Below are 13729 nucleotides of genomic sequence, written 5' to 3'. Positions count from 1 at the left end.
AGGCCGCGTTCGCGGGGCGCCGGCGGCGGGGGACCTGGAGCCCCGGGCGAGGTGAGGCGGGGCCCCCGCGGGCGGGGTGTGGGGTGTGGGGCGGCCGCGCGCAGGCCCCGGGGGAGCGCGGAGGCGGCGCGGGTGGGTGGCGGGTCCCCGCCGAGCCGCGCGCGCTCTCGGGGCGCTGAGCCCTGGGGTCCCCCTGGGCCCCGGATTAGGGGGCGCGCCCCTGGAACCATCCCCGAGGGGCGCCCTGGCCGCGCGGTGGGGAACGGCGCCGGCCTGGGCACCCCCCGTGGACTTTCGAGGCCGCTTCTGGTTGTCGGGGTTCTGCGGGGCACCCCAACTTTAGCCCGGGGGTGCGGCCGGGAAGCGGCCCCCGAATACGGGCCAGACTTCCCCGGTTCTACAGCTGCGGGGATTGCTGGGCTTTCATGACGTGGGGGGCGCGCCTGCCCCCCAGGAAGCTAGAGCTGGGCAGCCCGGCTGACAGCGGTTGGGTTGGGGGTGCCCGCGTTGGCGGTGTGGGGGCGCCCCGAGCGGGGCCCTTTGTTTAGGGTGTCTGGAATCGGGGTGTTGCAGATGAGCTCTGTGGCGGGGCAGTGTGGCCCCCGCTCGCTGAGCTGCGGTAGGTGGGGTGAGGTGCAGGGTGGGCTGGCGAAGAGGAGGTGCCCCGGGCCCTGCGCCCCGCGCGCTGCTGTGGGTGACCCTGGACCCTGCTGGTTCCCCCCGGGGCCGGGTCATCACTCAGCAGTGCGTTTAGTTTCTCTCTCTCACTTAAAAATTCTTCCTAATGACTTTTTAAAATATTTTATTTCATAGAATTCCTACATCATTTTTCATTTTTGCACGATGTATGCATTTTCATCTTGGTTGTATTCCCCATACAGTTGCACCCCCCTTATTTTGACCCTAATCCCTCCACCCCCCCACTCCCCAGTGTGTCTCTGGTTTATAGTTGCTGGTTGATTTTTTTTCTTTATTATAATTAGTGTTTTTCCTGGTCTCTTATTTGGATTTTCTAAACTCCTGCTATGAGTGAGACCATCCGGTATTTTTTTTTTTTTCCTTTTTCTTTCTGGCTTCTTTCGCTGAGCATGATCCCTTCCAGCGCCATCCATGTTGCTGCAAATTGCATGAGTTCATCTTTTTTGATTGCTGAGTAATATTCCATGGTGTATATGCACCACATTTTCTTGATCCAGTCATCTATTTTCCGGCATTTGGGTTGTTTCCTTAGCTCAGCTATTGTAAACAGTGCTGCTATAAACATGGGGGTGCAGGTGCCCTTTGGAATTAATGTTTCTGTGTCATTTATGTCTTTTCTTGCCGTTGTATCTTGTAGTGATTGGCTGCCTGTGGTTGTGCTGATTCTATAAGCTGGTCAACCATCTCCCCAACCTTGAGACATTTAGGGTGTTGATGAGTTTTTGCTTCGTTTTGGCATCCCAGGTAATGCTTTGATAAACCTTTTTCTTAAAAAGCTGTATTTCAGATTATTTACTTGAATTGGACTCCAAGAAGTGAAATGATGAGAATAAATGCTGTGATCTGGGACGGTCCTTTTCGGGCTTCATACGCCTTGCCAAATAGTTTTGCAAAAAAGTTGTAGTTGGATGACTTTCCTGTTTCACCAAAACTATGGCTCATAATACATGTCTAGACATCAGTAAGTAGGCCTGAGCCTTTCTTATGGTAAATTTTTTTTATTTCTATGATATGTTCTGGCAATTCCATTTGCTTGAATTTGGAGATGGACTCTGCAGAGGAGTGTGTGTGCGCGTGCGTGTGTGTGTTGGACCTCCCGCGGCTGACTGAAAATTAAAGGGAGTTGATGAGGTCATCTCCACATAACCCGCTAATTTGCAGATGAGGAACCTGGGACCTTAAGAGCTGAAATGAGGAGGTCCCCAAGGCACATGGATAATTAAGGAGCAGAGCTGGGATTAGAACTCAGGTTACTGCCTCCCACGTGAGGCATGGGGCGGTCTCTTACCTCAACTGTGAGGTACTCCATTCTGCAACTTAAAAAGTTTACATCCCTTGGATTATTCTATCCTTTTAGATTTGTACCAAGTAATTGGGATTTTCATCCCCTGAGGGTTCTACAGAAAAATGAGGAAGTGACCATTTTCATTTTCAGCCGGCATTAGAATTTGTTATTTAGAAGGACAATTCCTTCAAGATTTTGTGACAGTTGTTTATTAAATATCTAATAAGTTATCATTTATAGCCAACCATCTGGTTAGAATTCCGCTGTTAAGTTCTCATTTGTTGTACCCTCGAAGACTTTTTAAAACTTCTTGTTGCTTTGAGACCAGAGAACATTGGTTTTTTGATTTGGGGCTTATAAGGAGAGTTTCTCACCCTCAGTTGACATTTGCACCTTAGTTGTGGTGAGCTGTCCTTGCTTTGTAAAATGTTAAGCAACATCCCTGGCCTCTGCCTGCCAGAGACCAGTGGCACCACCCTCAGTCAAGATACACAGAATGTCTCCAGACATTTCCGGATGTCCTCAAGGTGGTGGAATTATTTGGAGGACTTTATAAAATTTAAATCACAGTATCCTTGGCTAGAGAGTCTGCTTAGGATTCAGGAGTCTGCATTTGTAACAAGCATCTCTTGGTTCAGATGCAGCCGCTTGGACACCCGTGCTTTCTCTTCTGCATCTCTCTTCCATCTGGTGACAGTAATGGAGGTAGCGGACGTAGCTGCTGAAGTGCTGGGATTATACTGTGCTTGCCACTGTGTCCATTGTCTGGGGGAGGGCAAGGGACAGTGGTTTTCCCTGGCACTGCCCACCGAGGGGTCTCCATAGGTTTGGACAGTGTGCTCGGGCCAGGGACAGTGAAGGGATGCAGCGATCCCCTGTCCCTGAGGATCACTGACAACAAACAGAAAACTAGACACCAGCCTGACTGGTTGGGGGAGCAGGGGTGCCCTGCAGGAGAGCTGGGAGGAAAGTAGCCCCTGCAGCGGGAGGGTGAGGGACTGGCAGCCTTGGGAAGCAGACCAGCTAGCCCACTGCTCAGCGGGAGAGGGAGAGACTTGGCTGCTGCCTCAACACTGACTGTCCAGAGCCGCACGTGGTTGTAATGTACATTTCATAGCAGTTTTTTGCTTTTTAAATTTTTTTCACTCTAAATCATAAGTACTCTTGATAGTTTAGGGGGAAAAACTGTAAAAACTATAAAACTGAAAAAACCTGCTTTTACAGAAACAAGATTTGAGGTCTTTTGCTCAGTGGCACAGCAGAGTCCCATTAGACAGCTTCTCGTGTGAGCGCCGTGTTTCTTCACAGGCTTGTTCACAGGGATTTACACCCCAGGTGTGCCCTCCAGTGCTGCTGCCCACTGGCCGGGTATTTCGTGGTCTGTGGCTGTTCCCAACTTGAACAGGAGAAGCTTGGCATATTCAGAAGAGCAGCTGGGCCTTTGACAGGTCTTGCGCTTTGGGGTCAAGTTCTGCTCAGCGAGCCAGGGAATTACTGTGTGAATTGCTCATGAATCAGCAGGGCCCTGCACATTGTTGAATAGATAAAATTTGGGTTTCCCCCCATTCTTTTACTAAAAAATCTCTGCAAGACCGTCCATAGATGGTCTCTCACTAGTGCTTTCAGTAGCTTCTGACAGAAGATATACTGCCTTTGACTAAATAGCCATTTATGAAAATGGGTCATTTAATCCAAGCCTGAGTAGCAGTTAGGGATAGAACAGATGATTGTGGCTTTAATTTTGAAGAGAAGTTTCATCAAGGTGATCCTGTGGTAAGGAAACTTCTTTCCTCTTAAATGTGTTTATGGTTCAAGAGGCTTTTCTCTTGCTTCAGAAATGGTCGAACTGTTCCTTTTGCTTTATCCAGTTTAAAAGATGAAGACTCAAAATTGTGTGAGCCAAGTGATGGGGAAAATTGGGTTGTGTAGAGCAGTTTACTCAAGAAAATGGACTACGGGCAAGTTATTAAGTAACAGGAAGAACCAGAGAGCCTGATGAAGACCAACAGGAAGGATTCGGTCTCTAAGGTGATGGACAAGATGGGTTGGGAGCAGCCACCCCTTCCCAAATCCAAAAGATTTAACAGACTGTAGATCTTCTAAGAGAGTAAATGAGAATGCTAGCGTCAGTGCCTCCCTTCATGGTCGTGAGGGAGAAAAGAAGCTTGATGCTTCAGGATGCCAGAGCCCAGTGAGGTGCCCCCTCTGCTCTTCCACCTCAAATGGGAACCCCAGTAAATCCCAGCTTAAACCTTCCCCCGGCCCCTGACACATTCTGTCCCAGACTTACCAGTCTGTAAGAATCTCCTAGGCTTGTGCAAGCAGATTCCTGGCCCCCAGCCCGGAGCTACTGAATCTGTCTCCGAGTGACCCATGTTTGGGGACCTGCCCTAGAGGCTCAAGTCCAAGTTCTGTGAGTCTTGCTTGCTGCCCCACCTGCTCCAGCTGTGGCTCCTGGCCCTTGCCTGCGGAGCACCCCCTCACACCTACGCTTCTGCCAGGGCCCCCTCCAGAAACCGTCGTTGGCCCTGCCAGCCCCGGTTAGGTGAGGGCGTGCTGCTCTTTCATAGTTCTCTCCAGAGGCATACAACTTTCAAGGAATTTTCCTTTGACGTGATTTTGGCCCCTTTGGAGCTTGAGCTCTGAGGACTCGAGGCTTTGCCTCACTGGTGTCACCTCCCCCTGTGGGACAGTCTGGAGTGTTCAGCACCTTCAGGAAGAGATGAACATTCTTTCCTGGAAGAAAGATGAGGCTTAATGAGGACTTGTGATCTTTGATGAACTTAGAAGCCTAGAGCTGCTTTTTTTTTTAAAGTGGGGAAAGTGTAAGTAGAACCTTTAAAATAACTGTCAGTCCAACAGCCGATTGTCTGGGTCTGTATACTTTCTTCTGACTATCATTAATTTGACTTCGGACAAGATAGTTAATACCCATGAGAACCAGATTTTCACACCACCGTGCATCTTAGGTTTGTTTTTTCTAAACACAAAATGGCTAGTCTTACAGAATTTTGTACTGGAGGCTGGCATGAGGGCACTTCAACCTAAGGATATCATCAGCCTAAGACTCAAAAATCAAGTCTCTATCAGGCCTTTGGAGTTAATAGTCTCTGGAGGCCTGTTTAACCACAAAACAGCACATGTTCAAGACATAAATAAAGCAGTTTATAGATGAATGGGAAGATTTGTTTGTTTTTATTAAACTCATTAAAGGTGCTGAATCTGTCACAGTATTTACTTTGTAATTTTTTCCCCTTGGGCTCAAAATAGCATAAATAAAATTGCTGTGTGGTCTGAGCCTTGAATGAGTAGTGTTATTCTGAGTAGTAGTTGTAATTTCTGTTATCTGTTGAGACTGTAGAGCTAAAAAAATAAGCTCTCAGTTCACTGGAAAAGTTAAATTAAAATTTGCTGAGCAAAACAGTTGATCTCATTAAAAGTCTTTCTACGCTAGGGAGAGTTGGGAGGTTTGAATGGTTCAAATAACAGCCCCAAATTCAAGAAGAGTTTTTAAAATTTGTATTTACTTTTATTTAACTTAGGAAGTTGACTTTTCTTGGTTAAAGAAAATTTTTCACTTAAGTTATGATCGCTTTTGTTTACTCGTACCCTTTAAACATGAGTTTAAATTCTTCCGGATTCTCCAAGCTCTTCAGGGTCAGACTCTGTGTGTGACATGGTTCTGAATTTACTTGCACGGTGTGTACACACACATATTTGTTGAACAAATGGAAAACCAATAACCCTGCATCTATCTTCGTCAAACTGCTGAGTGCAGGTTGATCCACTCTTGAGAGTCTCCAAACAATGACCCCAGCCTGAATTCAGAGCACTGGCTGACCTCACTGGGGTACAATAGGCAGTGTTACTTATTTTAATGAACATTTTAATTGGGAACCAAACACTCAAGTTCTTGACAAAAGTCCTTAAAATCTTGTATCCATCCTAATTTTTTTTTTACGTTTTAGGAAAAAGAGAAAGGAAAAGAACCGCACCTGCATAGTCACAGGCAAACAGGAGAGTCCATGCTAATTTTTAAGTGACAATGCTTTATGACTGCTACATAGTAGCAATACTGCATTCGACTGAAACAGAAAACTTCATTTCCAAAGTCTTTTTACTGTCAGTTTTTGCTTGAGTAACTACCATTCTGTGATTTTTGTTTGCCAAGATAGCTTGAGAGAGACAACTTACATAATAGGGTGAAAAAGATTGACGGCATCAACAGGTCTGATTCGATAGATCTGGGTGTTTAATGCTACCTCTCTGTGTTAGACTCCTATTATACTTGAATTTGAAGACTTTTTCTTACTTAGAGTGTATATCTACTAAAATTGCAATAGAGTTAAATATTTATCTTTGGCTGCCTGGTTGTCGGCGTTCAGACGAAGGTTGTGTGTGAGGTTGCGGTTGTGAGCGTGGCTGACCACCACAGTCGCTCTGTCACTTGAGCCGGGTGTTTGACCCTTTCAGTGTCTGATTTATTCATCTGTAAAATGAGGGTGAAAACAATACCTGTCTCATTGGGTAGCAAGGTTTAAACGGATTGGCATGTGTGGAGTGCTTAGCTAAGTGCACTCAAATATTAGCTCTTAGTTACGATTATCTTCAGAGGTACCTTTTAGAGCAGATGTTTGTAAAATGTGTCTACTCTGAATGTTCTACCACATTCTGGGGTAAATTATGTACTCTTTCTGTGCCTTTATTTTTATCAGCAAAATGGGGACATTAAAACCTTCTTTCCCGGGTTCTTGCATAGATTAAATTTGATAGTGTTGATAAGGATTTTAGCAGTGCTTGGTGGAAAATAGGCCTTCAGTAAACAGTGGAGGTGGATGGGGCTGTACCCGGCGCACCCCTTACATGCAAGGCGGGCATGACAAGGGGGTGAAACAGGACTCTAGAAACACAGGCCTCTGCTGTGAGGTAGCTCTGCTGGGGGTGGTTGTGGGACTGAGAGAAGAGGAGGTGTGTAAAACTCATCGCTTGGTGTCTGCCTGAGTAAGTACTGAGAATAAGCTACTGTCAAGTTGTTGTAATAATGATGGAGTAATATTGAAGCTTCATACGTGGGTCTTTTGATACTTGACTTCCTATAAATATATTAAGGACTCCAAGGCTTTTCTGTTGAACAGTTAACTTTTGTCTTTACCTTTTATTGCTCCTTTTTAGATTCCTGATCAGGACAGGTAAAATGAGTCTGCGGAAGCAAACCCCCAGTGACTTCTTAAAGCAAATCATCGGCCGACCAGTCGTGGTAAAATTAAATTCTGGAGTGGATTATCGAGGTAATATTTTCATGTTTCCTCCTCAGTGCTAACTAAATAAGTGAATGTGAACTCACTTGTTTTTATTAACCCCTTAAACATACGCAGTAGACCGACATGCATTGGTTGTCGATAGTTTTTATGCACATTTCTTTTTCTCCCTTTGAGCTGATTCCTTTCAGAGACAGCTCTGACCACAGCCTGTGCGCCCCTGACTTCCGGTGAGAACCGTGTGGCTCCCATCTCTGAGATGGCATGTGCCCGAGTTCCCAGGCCCTGGGCTGGGATCCATAGATACCTGGTAATAAGTGGATACAGCCACCACCTCAGCCCAGCAGCACTGGCTCTTGCAGTAGTCGAGATGGGCAAGGCCCTGGAACTGCCCGTTCACATAATATGTGGGGTACCCGGGCCCCTTTCTGTTCTGTGGAGGATGCTCTTTAAGAGACTGTGACGCCCCTGAAACGAACGTAGTGAGAGGTATGGTATCAGATTCCATTTTTAAAAGTTACCAACTCCGGGCCTCCCCGGTGGCGCAGCGGTTGAGCGCTGGGTTGCGAAGCTGCCCGGGGCGTCTGCGGCGCCGGTTCGATCCCCGGCTGCTCCCCGGCCACCGGAGGAGGGTCCCACATGGCGCGCAGACCTCTCCTGCCGCCCGCTGCTCCCCTCAGCAGTGTACTTCTGTCCCTCTGCCTGCTCTGCTCCCCGCTCTGGCCCTGGTGAATTCTCTCACCCTCCCGCGCTTCTGACTGTACCCAGTGCTTGTATAAACAAAAACAAAAAACAAACAAATAAATAAATAAGCATGCCTCTATTAAAAAAAAATAATAATAAAAAAAAAAAATAAAAAAATAAAAGTTACCAACTCCCAGTTTTCCAAAATTAATGTGTTACAGCAGGAGTAAGATTTCGCAGGCACAGGCTCGCCAACAGTGCTTTGTAGCCTTTCCTGCTGTCTTTTCTGTGTAATCATCATGACCTCTTGAGCGTTTTCCTCTTTCCCCACTTGTAAACTTAGCGCTTCGGGAGCTTGCTCTGTGTCCAGAGTGTGCTAATCACTTGGACTTTTACTTTTTCAGCTCACAGCCCCTTTGAGAGCTCTGCTGGGAGTAAGGGAGGAGCTGGGACTCAAACTCAAGTGTGACTCAGAAGTCTTGTTAAGAAGCCTGTCTTTACTGTGCTGCTTTAGTTTTCTCAGCAGTCATTTCATTTTTATCATGGAACAGGCAGATTCATACAGAATATTGAGGTATTCTAAAGTCTCTATGCTGCTTCTTGCCTGGAAGAACCAATGAGCCAAAGAAGGTAGCCTTCTAGGCTAGACATTTTGAGCATACTTGACAATTGATTTGGGTGGGGATATTATTTTCTATATTTTCTCCGAACCCACTTGACTGAAGAGATCAGCTAGTCTGACCTTTTTTCTGTAATATATGTGTTTTTCTTTTTAGAAATTTCAAAACAAATAATGAAAAAAAGTATAAGGAAGAAAACAAAGTCCTCTCAAATTTTCCCATCCAGAGACAATCTGCCTTATTAATTTGGACCTGTCTCCATATAAGTGTGATTTTATATAAATGGGATCAGATCAGCTCTGCATGCACCCTTTCAAAATATTTAACACTTGCCTTCAGTTCCCTGCAATACCGTGGCCGCATAGGAGCACGTGTGGGGGATCAAAATTTTGGTTTTGTTTTTAATCAGTTTCCCATTAATGGACATTTAAGGTGTTTGCTGGGTTCTTGCCATTGTAAGCAGCTCTGACACTTGAGCACTTGTCCTAATAGTTCTTAAATTCCCTGGACTGGGATTTCTGAGCCCCAGAGCAGGTCAACTGGCCATCCACTGGGCACATGGCTTCATTCTGTGCGTTCTCATCAGCCCCGGTTTTAGCCTTTGCTTTTACTTTTCCCATCCTAATTGGCAACAAGTATTATCTCATTTTCCTGACACTTTTGTTTACGAGGGCGATTGAACAGCCTTTCACATGGGTAGTGGCTGTAACTTCTCTGTGTGTATGGATGTCTGTTCATGGCCTCTGTAACTATCAAAGCAGAATCTTGCACACTGTGGAGAGCCTGATTATAAAGAATGCTCTTAGTTTGTGGATGGATAATTCACACACCAACTCTCTGTAGCAGTTTCTCTGGGCCGTTGAAGAAAATGTCTTATTTACCATTATTTATAGTCATTTACCCTTTGGGGAAGAGAAGAGCTACAATTCCATCTTGATTAGAAATGGGCATTGCATTTGGAAATGGTTTCGAGTGATTTTCGAGCAGATTTGCGTGCCACGTCTCCAAAGTTCCTTACTCGTTTATATTTGAAGTATATTTGAAGTAAAATAATGCAGCAATAAACAAACTGTAAAGTCTGTCAGACTTTTCTTTTGATAGGAAATGACTGTTATTAATTGTTCGCACTCCATTCTGATTCTTTGAAAGTTTACAACTTCTCGCGGAATTCTGTTGGATTAATGTCTTGTGCTCTCATTACATGTTTTGAAAAGAAACTTTTTTGTGTGGAGGATAATGGGGCAGAAGGATGGAGTGAGGAGCATATTAATGAAGCTGAGACTTAAAATGAACTATTGACTTGGTTAATTGAATCAAATTTCTTGTATTGTTTTTACTGAATTACTTTTTTCTCCTAGAAGACACCGTTTTAAATTAGAGATTCAGTTGGAGGCGTATGTGTGTTTTCATCTTCTAAAGAAAGGTCAAATTTTGCAAAATGTTTATCTCAACACAATTAAAAAAGATTTGCTTGAACAGTTTCCTTGAAAGCTCCCTCGAATGTTTGGGCCATTTTTCTCCATTAGTTTGGGTTAGAAACTCTCCTGCCTGGAACAGAACAGAAAGGGGCCGTCACCACGCGTGTGTCGCCCGTATTCTCAAGCTGCTCTTCCCTGTGAGTCACAGCTCCAAGATGTTCTCTCAGGAGCACCTGCTGTCTCCTCGTCTATTATTTTAACAGATTGTGGAAGCTTCCTCTTAACCCTCGAGAACATTCATCTGCTGCAATAGATGTTGTGAGAGAGAGAGAGAGAGAGAGAGAGAGAAATCTGCCAGCCCTGCGCACCCCTCCGTGGCTAAGAACTGCCACCAGGGGTGAGGGCCTCAGCCAGTGGTCCCCTGCCCTGCCTGACTGCCCGCTGCTGTGGGAGCTTTCTGAGAATGGTATTTTACGGGCACTATCCTAATTATGTTACTTTTGTCAGTTCTTTATAAGTTGCTGCTGTTGTCACATGTCCTGTAAGGGAAGCGACAGTCGGTCTCTTTCCTGCTAGGGGTCGGTGCGTGGCCACGCGCTGCTGTGTGCGTCCTTGTCTTCGCCGGCGTTGGCATGGAGCGAAGGCTTTGTTTCCGTCTGCTGGGTTTCGTTTACAGTAGGAATTTTCACATTGCGCGTGGAAGAAGTGATGAGCGGAGAGACTGTAACTTTTGACCCTGGCGCGCTTTGCGCCTCTCCTTTGTCTCCAGGGGTCCTGGCCTGCCTGGACGGGTACATGAACATCGCCCTGGAGCAGACGGAGGAATATGTGAACGGACAGCTGAAGAACAAGTACGGGGATGCCTTCATCCGAGGAAACAACGGTAATGTCCCTGCACTGGCTTGGCGGACTCCGCCAGATGTGTGCTTTCCCTGGGTCCCTGCAGGGTTTACGCAAGAATTTAAAAGTTCAGTTTCAGTTTTGCTTTGTCTGTTTTGAAGTGCTTGCATCTCAGATCTTGGGTGTGATCAGTTCTTTTTCAGATGCTTCCAGGGGTTTGGGGGTTAGAAACTCTCCTTCCCTCCTAGGCCCTGAGAGACACTGGCATACTGACCCACAGCCCTCTCACCCGCTCTCTTGAATACGTTTATTATATTCCCCCCAACACTGTCTCTCAGGCCGGAGGTGGAGCTGGAGGAGCGGCCCCTGTTTGCTGCCCTCTTTGGTTTGCATCGTTTGGCAGTTAGCTTGTCCTGTTTGGCCTGCGTCTCTTTAGCGTTCATATGCTTTTTGTGGAGATTTGTAGCCTTTCATTTGGCCAAAAAATGACAAAATAGGAAATATGACTCTGAAGTTAACTTAGCTGATGTATTGCTGTGACTAACTATGTTTTCTTTGGTGTCTTTCTAAAAAAAAAAAAAAAACCACACAATTTCAATACAATAAAGTCATTCTTGAATTTTTTCTGGGGAAGAGGAAAACATCGAAATGGTGGGATTTATTCTTGCTCCATCACCACTGTTTGGTTCCATCCCTCCAATGGAGTCTGGATTCTGGAGTTTGGATTCTGGAGTTTGGAATTTTTTATTTATGTGTGTTCTTTATTTCTGGATAACTTTGTCTGTCTGACTTTACTGTGAGTTAAACATCCTGGCTTCTGTGATCTCTATTCTGTCGCCTGTTGTCATTACCATTATTTCTTCACATTACATCTGTGATTTACTTTTTTTGTCCCTCTGAAATGTAGAAAAATCTTCTGTTTTTCAAATTGTTACTTGACTCTCTGCTTTTACTGAGAGTTGTCCTGCTCTTGCCCTGTCTCGAGGCGGCTGGTCGCCCTAGTCAGCGGCAGGTTCTGAGTGGCGTCGGGGCAGATTGCTCACACGTGGCTGGGCCTCGCCCACATTCCAGGGCTCCCTGTCGTGCTGATGCTCCCCGTCATGGAACATTCTGTGATATAATAAGTGGCAGTTTTCTTTAGACTTCAAAATTTGCATCCTTGCCTTTAAAGAGGATTCTGATTTACTTGATTAACCTGTACTGTGTCCTTTGATAAAGACGTCTTTCTGGGCTCACCTTGAACGAGCCTGTCAGGATCTCAGTAAGAGGGTCCACCTCTTGGCACAGTTTGACCAGTTGTCAGATTTCTGCTGGGTCTGTGCTGACATGTCCAAAGAGTTCAGTTGGGGGGTCACGATGGCCGGCTAGGCGGAACTTTGGATAGTAGCGAAGGCTGAGATTCTTAACAGAGGACTCAGAGTAAGGATGTTGGTCTGTTTCAAAAAAATTGCTTCTCATCTCTTGTCTTATTCTGTTAAAATTAAAAGGAGTTTTAGGGTTTTTATTGGGGTGGTAGATGATGACGTACTTTATTCTTAAACTGGACTATAAGCATAATTACAATTATAAAAGATTTTTTTAAAGATTTATTTATGCATATAAGAACTGGGATACAGGCCAGAGGTGCAGGGGGGTGAGAGGATTCACCAGAGACAGATTGGGGAACAGAACAGGCAGACTGACGAAATACACTGCTGAGGGGAGCAGCGGGTGTGGCAGGAGAGGTCTGCTGCACCATGTGGGTATCTCTCTGGTCGGGGATCAAACTCATGCTGCAGCAGCTGCGGAAAGCCTCATAGGCTGCGTCTTAAACCCTTGTGCCACCAGGGAGGCCCCACAATTATAAAACGTTTTTAGCTTTGGGGGACTTTTACATACATTATTTTATTCTCCTGGTTATGACTTGCGGACTCCATCAGATGGACAGCTAGATGTCAGAATGACGTTCCTATAAGACGTCAAACCCATACCTAGATTCATAAAATTGGGCTCAAAGAGTAGTTCTAGAATACATTGTGCGGTACGATGATTCCTTTGAAATTTTCAGAGGTGGCAGGCCAAAATCTACTTTTAAAATTTGCTGCTATCGGGCCTGCCTGGTGGCTCAAGGAGTTAAGTCTCAGCACTATGAAGCTATCTGCGGCCACTGCAGCATAAGTCTAGTCCTGGCCAGGGAGCAACCCAGAGAGCACAGCAGACCTCTCCTGTCTCACCCGCCGCTCCCCTCAGCAGTGGATTTCAGTAGATCCACCTGTTCTGCTCCCCACTCTGTCACTGGTGAATCCTCTCACCCCTCGCACCACTGGCCTACACCCCAGCTCTTGTATGCAAAAGTAAATAAATCTTTTTTAAAAAAAAATAAAATAAAACTTGCTACTATAATACTTCAGAGCAGTCTTTTTCAACTTAATGTATTTTTTTCTTTTCAGTGTTGTACATAAGTACACAGAAGAGGAGAATGTGAAGATGCCGTGAGAACAAAGCACACAATACTTTTCACACAGGAATATATTTTTTATGAAATTTTTTGGGGTTCTTTTGTGATATGATTTACCCTATTTTTTTAATAGTTGGTGATTTGTGACTGACATGTGAGTAAGATAAATGTATAAAATTGTTGATTTGATTTGTAAAGTGTCTTTTCATATTTAAGTTTCAGGCATTGTCATATGTCAGTGTGCAGAAAGCAAGAAGAATAAAGACTATTTCTCGCTACACAATTTTTAACCTCAGTTTCAAGCAGTGTCACTTGCTTTGCTGTGTTTATTTGGCCGATGGAGCTTGGCGTGTGATAATTAAACCATCTCGGGGATGTCCTTTTTTGGCCTGTCTTCTTCTATTGCAATCAAAACACTTGAGTGAAATTTCTACAAAGGCTTCCTTTGTAGAACAGTTTCAGCTACAAAGGGTCCTTGAGGCCAGTTC

At 45.3% G+C, this 13729-nt stretch overlaps 1 protein-coding gene across 1 annotated transcript; it reads left to right on the top strand.

The window, feature by feature from the left end:
- The first annotated feature begins 1336 nt into the window (after nucleotides 1-1336).
- Nucleotides 1337-13646, top strand: LSM6 (LSM6 homolog, U6 small nuclear RNA and mRNA degradation associated). Its single transcript, XM_037496638.2, has 4 exons — nucleotides 1337-1443; nucleotides 7157-7272; nucleotides 10734-10847; nucleotides 13234-13646. Exons 2-4 carry the CDS (start codon nucleotides 7179-7181, stop codon nucleotides 13266-13268), a joined length of 243 nt encoding a protein of 80 aa, XP_037352535.1. The 5' UTR covers nucleotides 1337-1443; nucleotides 7157-7178; the 3' UTR covers nucleotides 13269-13646.
- The last annotated feature ends 83 nt before the right edge of the window (nucleotides 13647-13729 follow it).

This window comes from Talpa occidentalis, unplaced genomic scaffold (genome assembly GCF_014898055.3).
Source record: "Talpa occidentalis isolate TD23 unplaced genomic scaffold, MPIMG_talOcc4v2.1 talOcc4.8, whole genome shotgun sequence".
NCBI classification, from domain to species: Eukaryota; Metazoa; Chordata; class Mammalia; order Eulipotyphla; family Talpidae; genus Talpa; species Talpa occidentalis.
Note: the sequence above shows the minus strand (reverse complement) of the source record. Positions and strands in the feature narration are given on the sequence as shown.

What these genes read in the sequence shown, in the direction of transcription:
- LSM6 (XM_037496638.2), top strand. Translation starts at nt 7,179, where the DNA reads ATGAGTCTGCGGAAGCAAACCCCCAGTGACTTCTTAAAGCAAATCATC. An exon ending in TTCTGGAGTGGATTATCGAG is followed by an intron (nt 7,273 to 10,733) that starts GTAATATTTTCA and finishes CTTTGTCTCCAG; the next exon opens with GGGTCCTGGCCTGCCTGGAC. An exon ending in CTTCATCCGAGGAAACAACG is followed by an intron (nt 10,848 to 13,233) that starts GTAATGTCCCTG and finishes TTTTCTTTTCAG; the next exon opens with TGTTGTACATAAGTACACAG.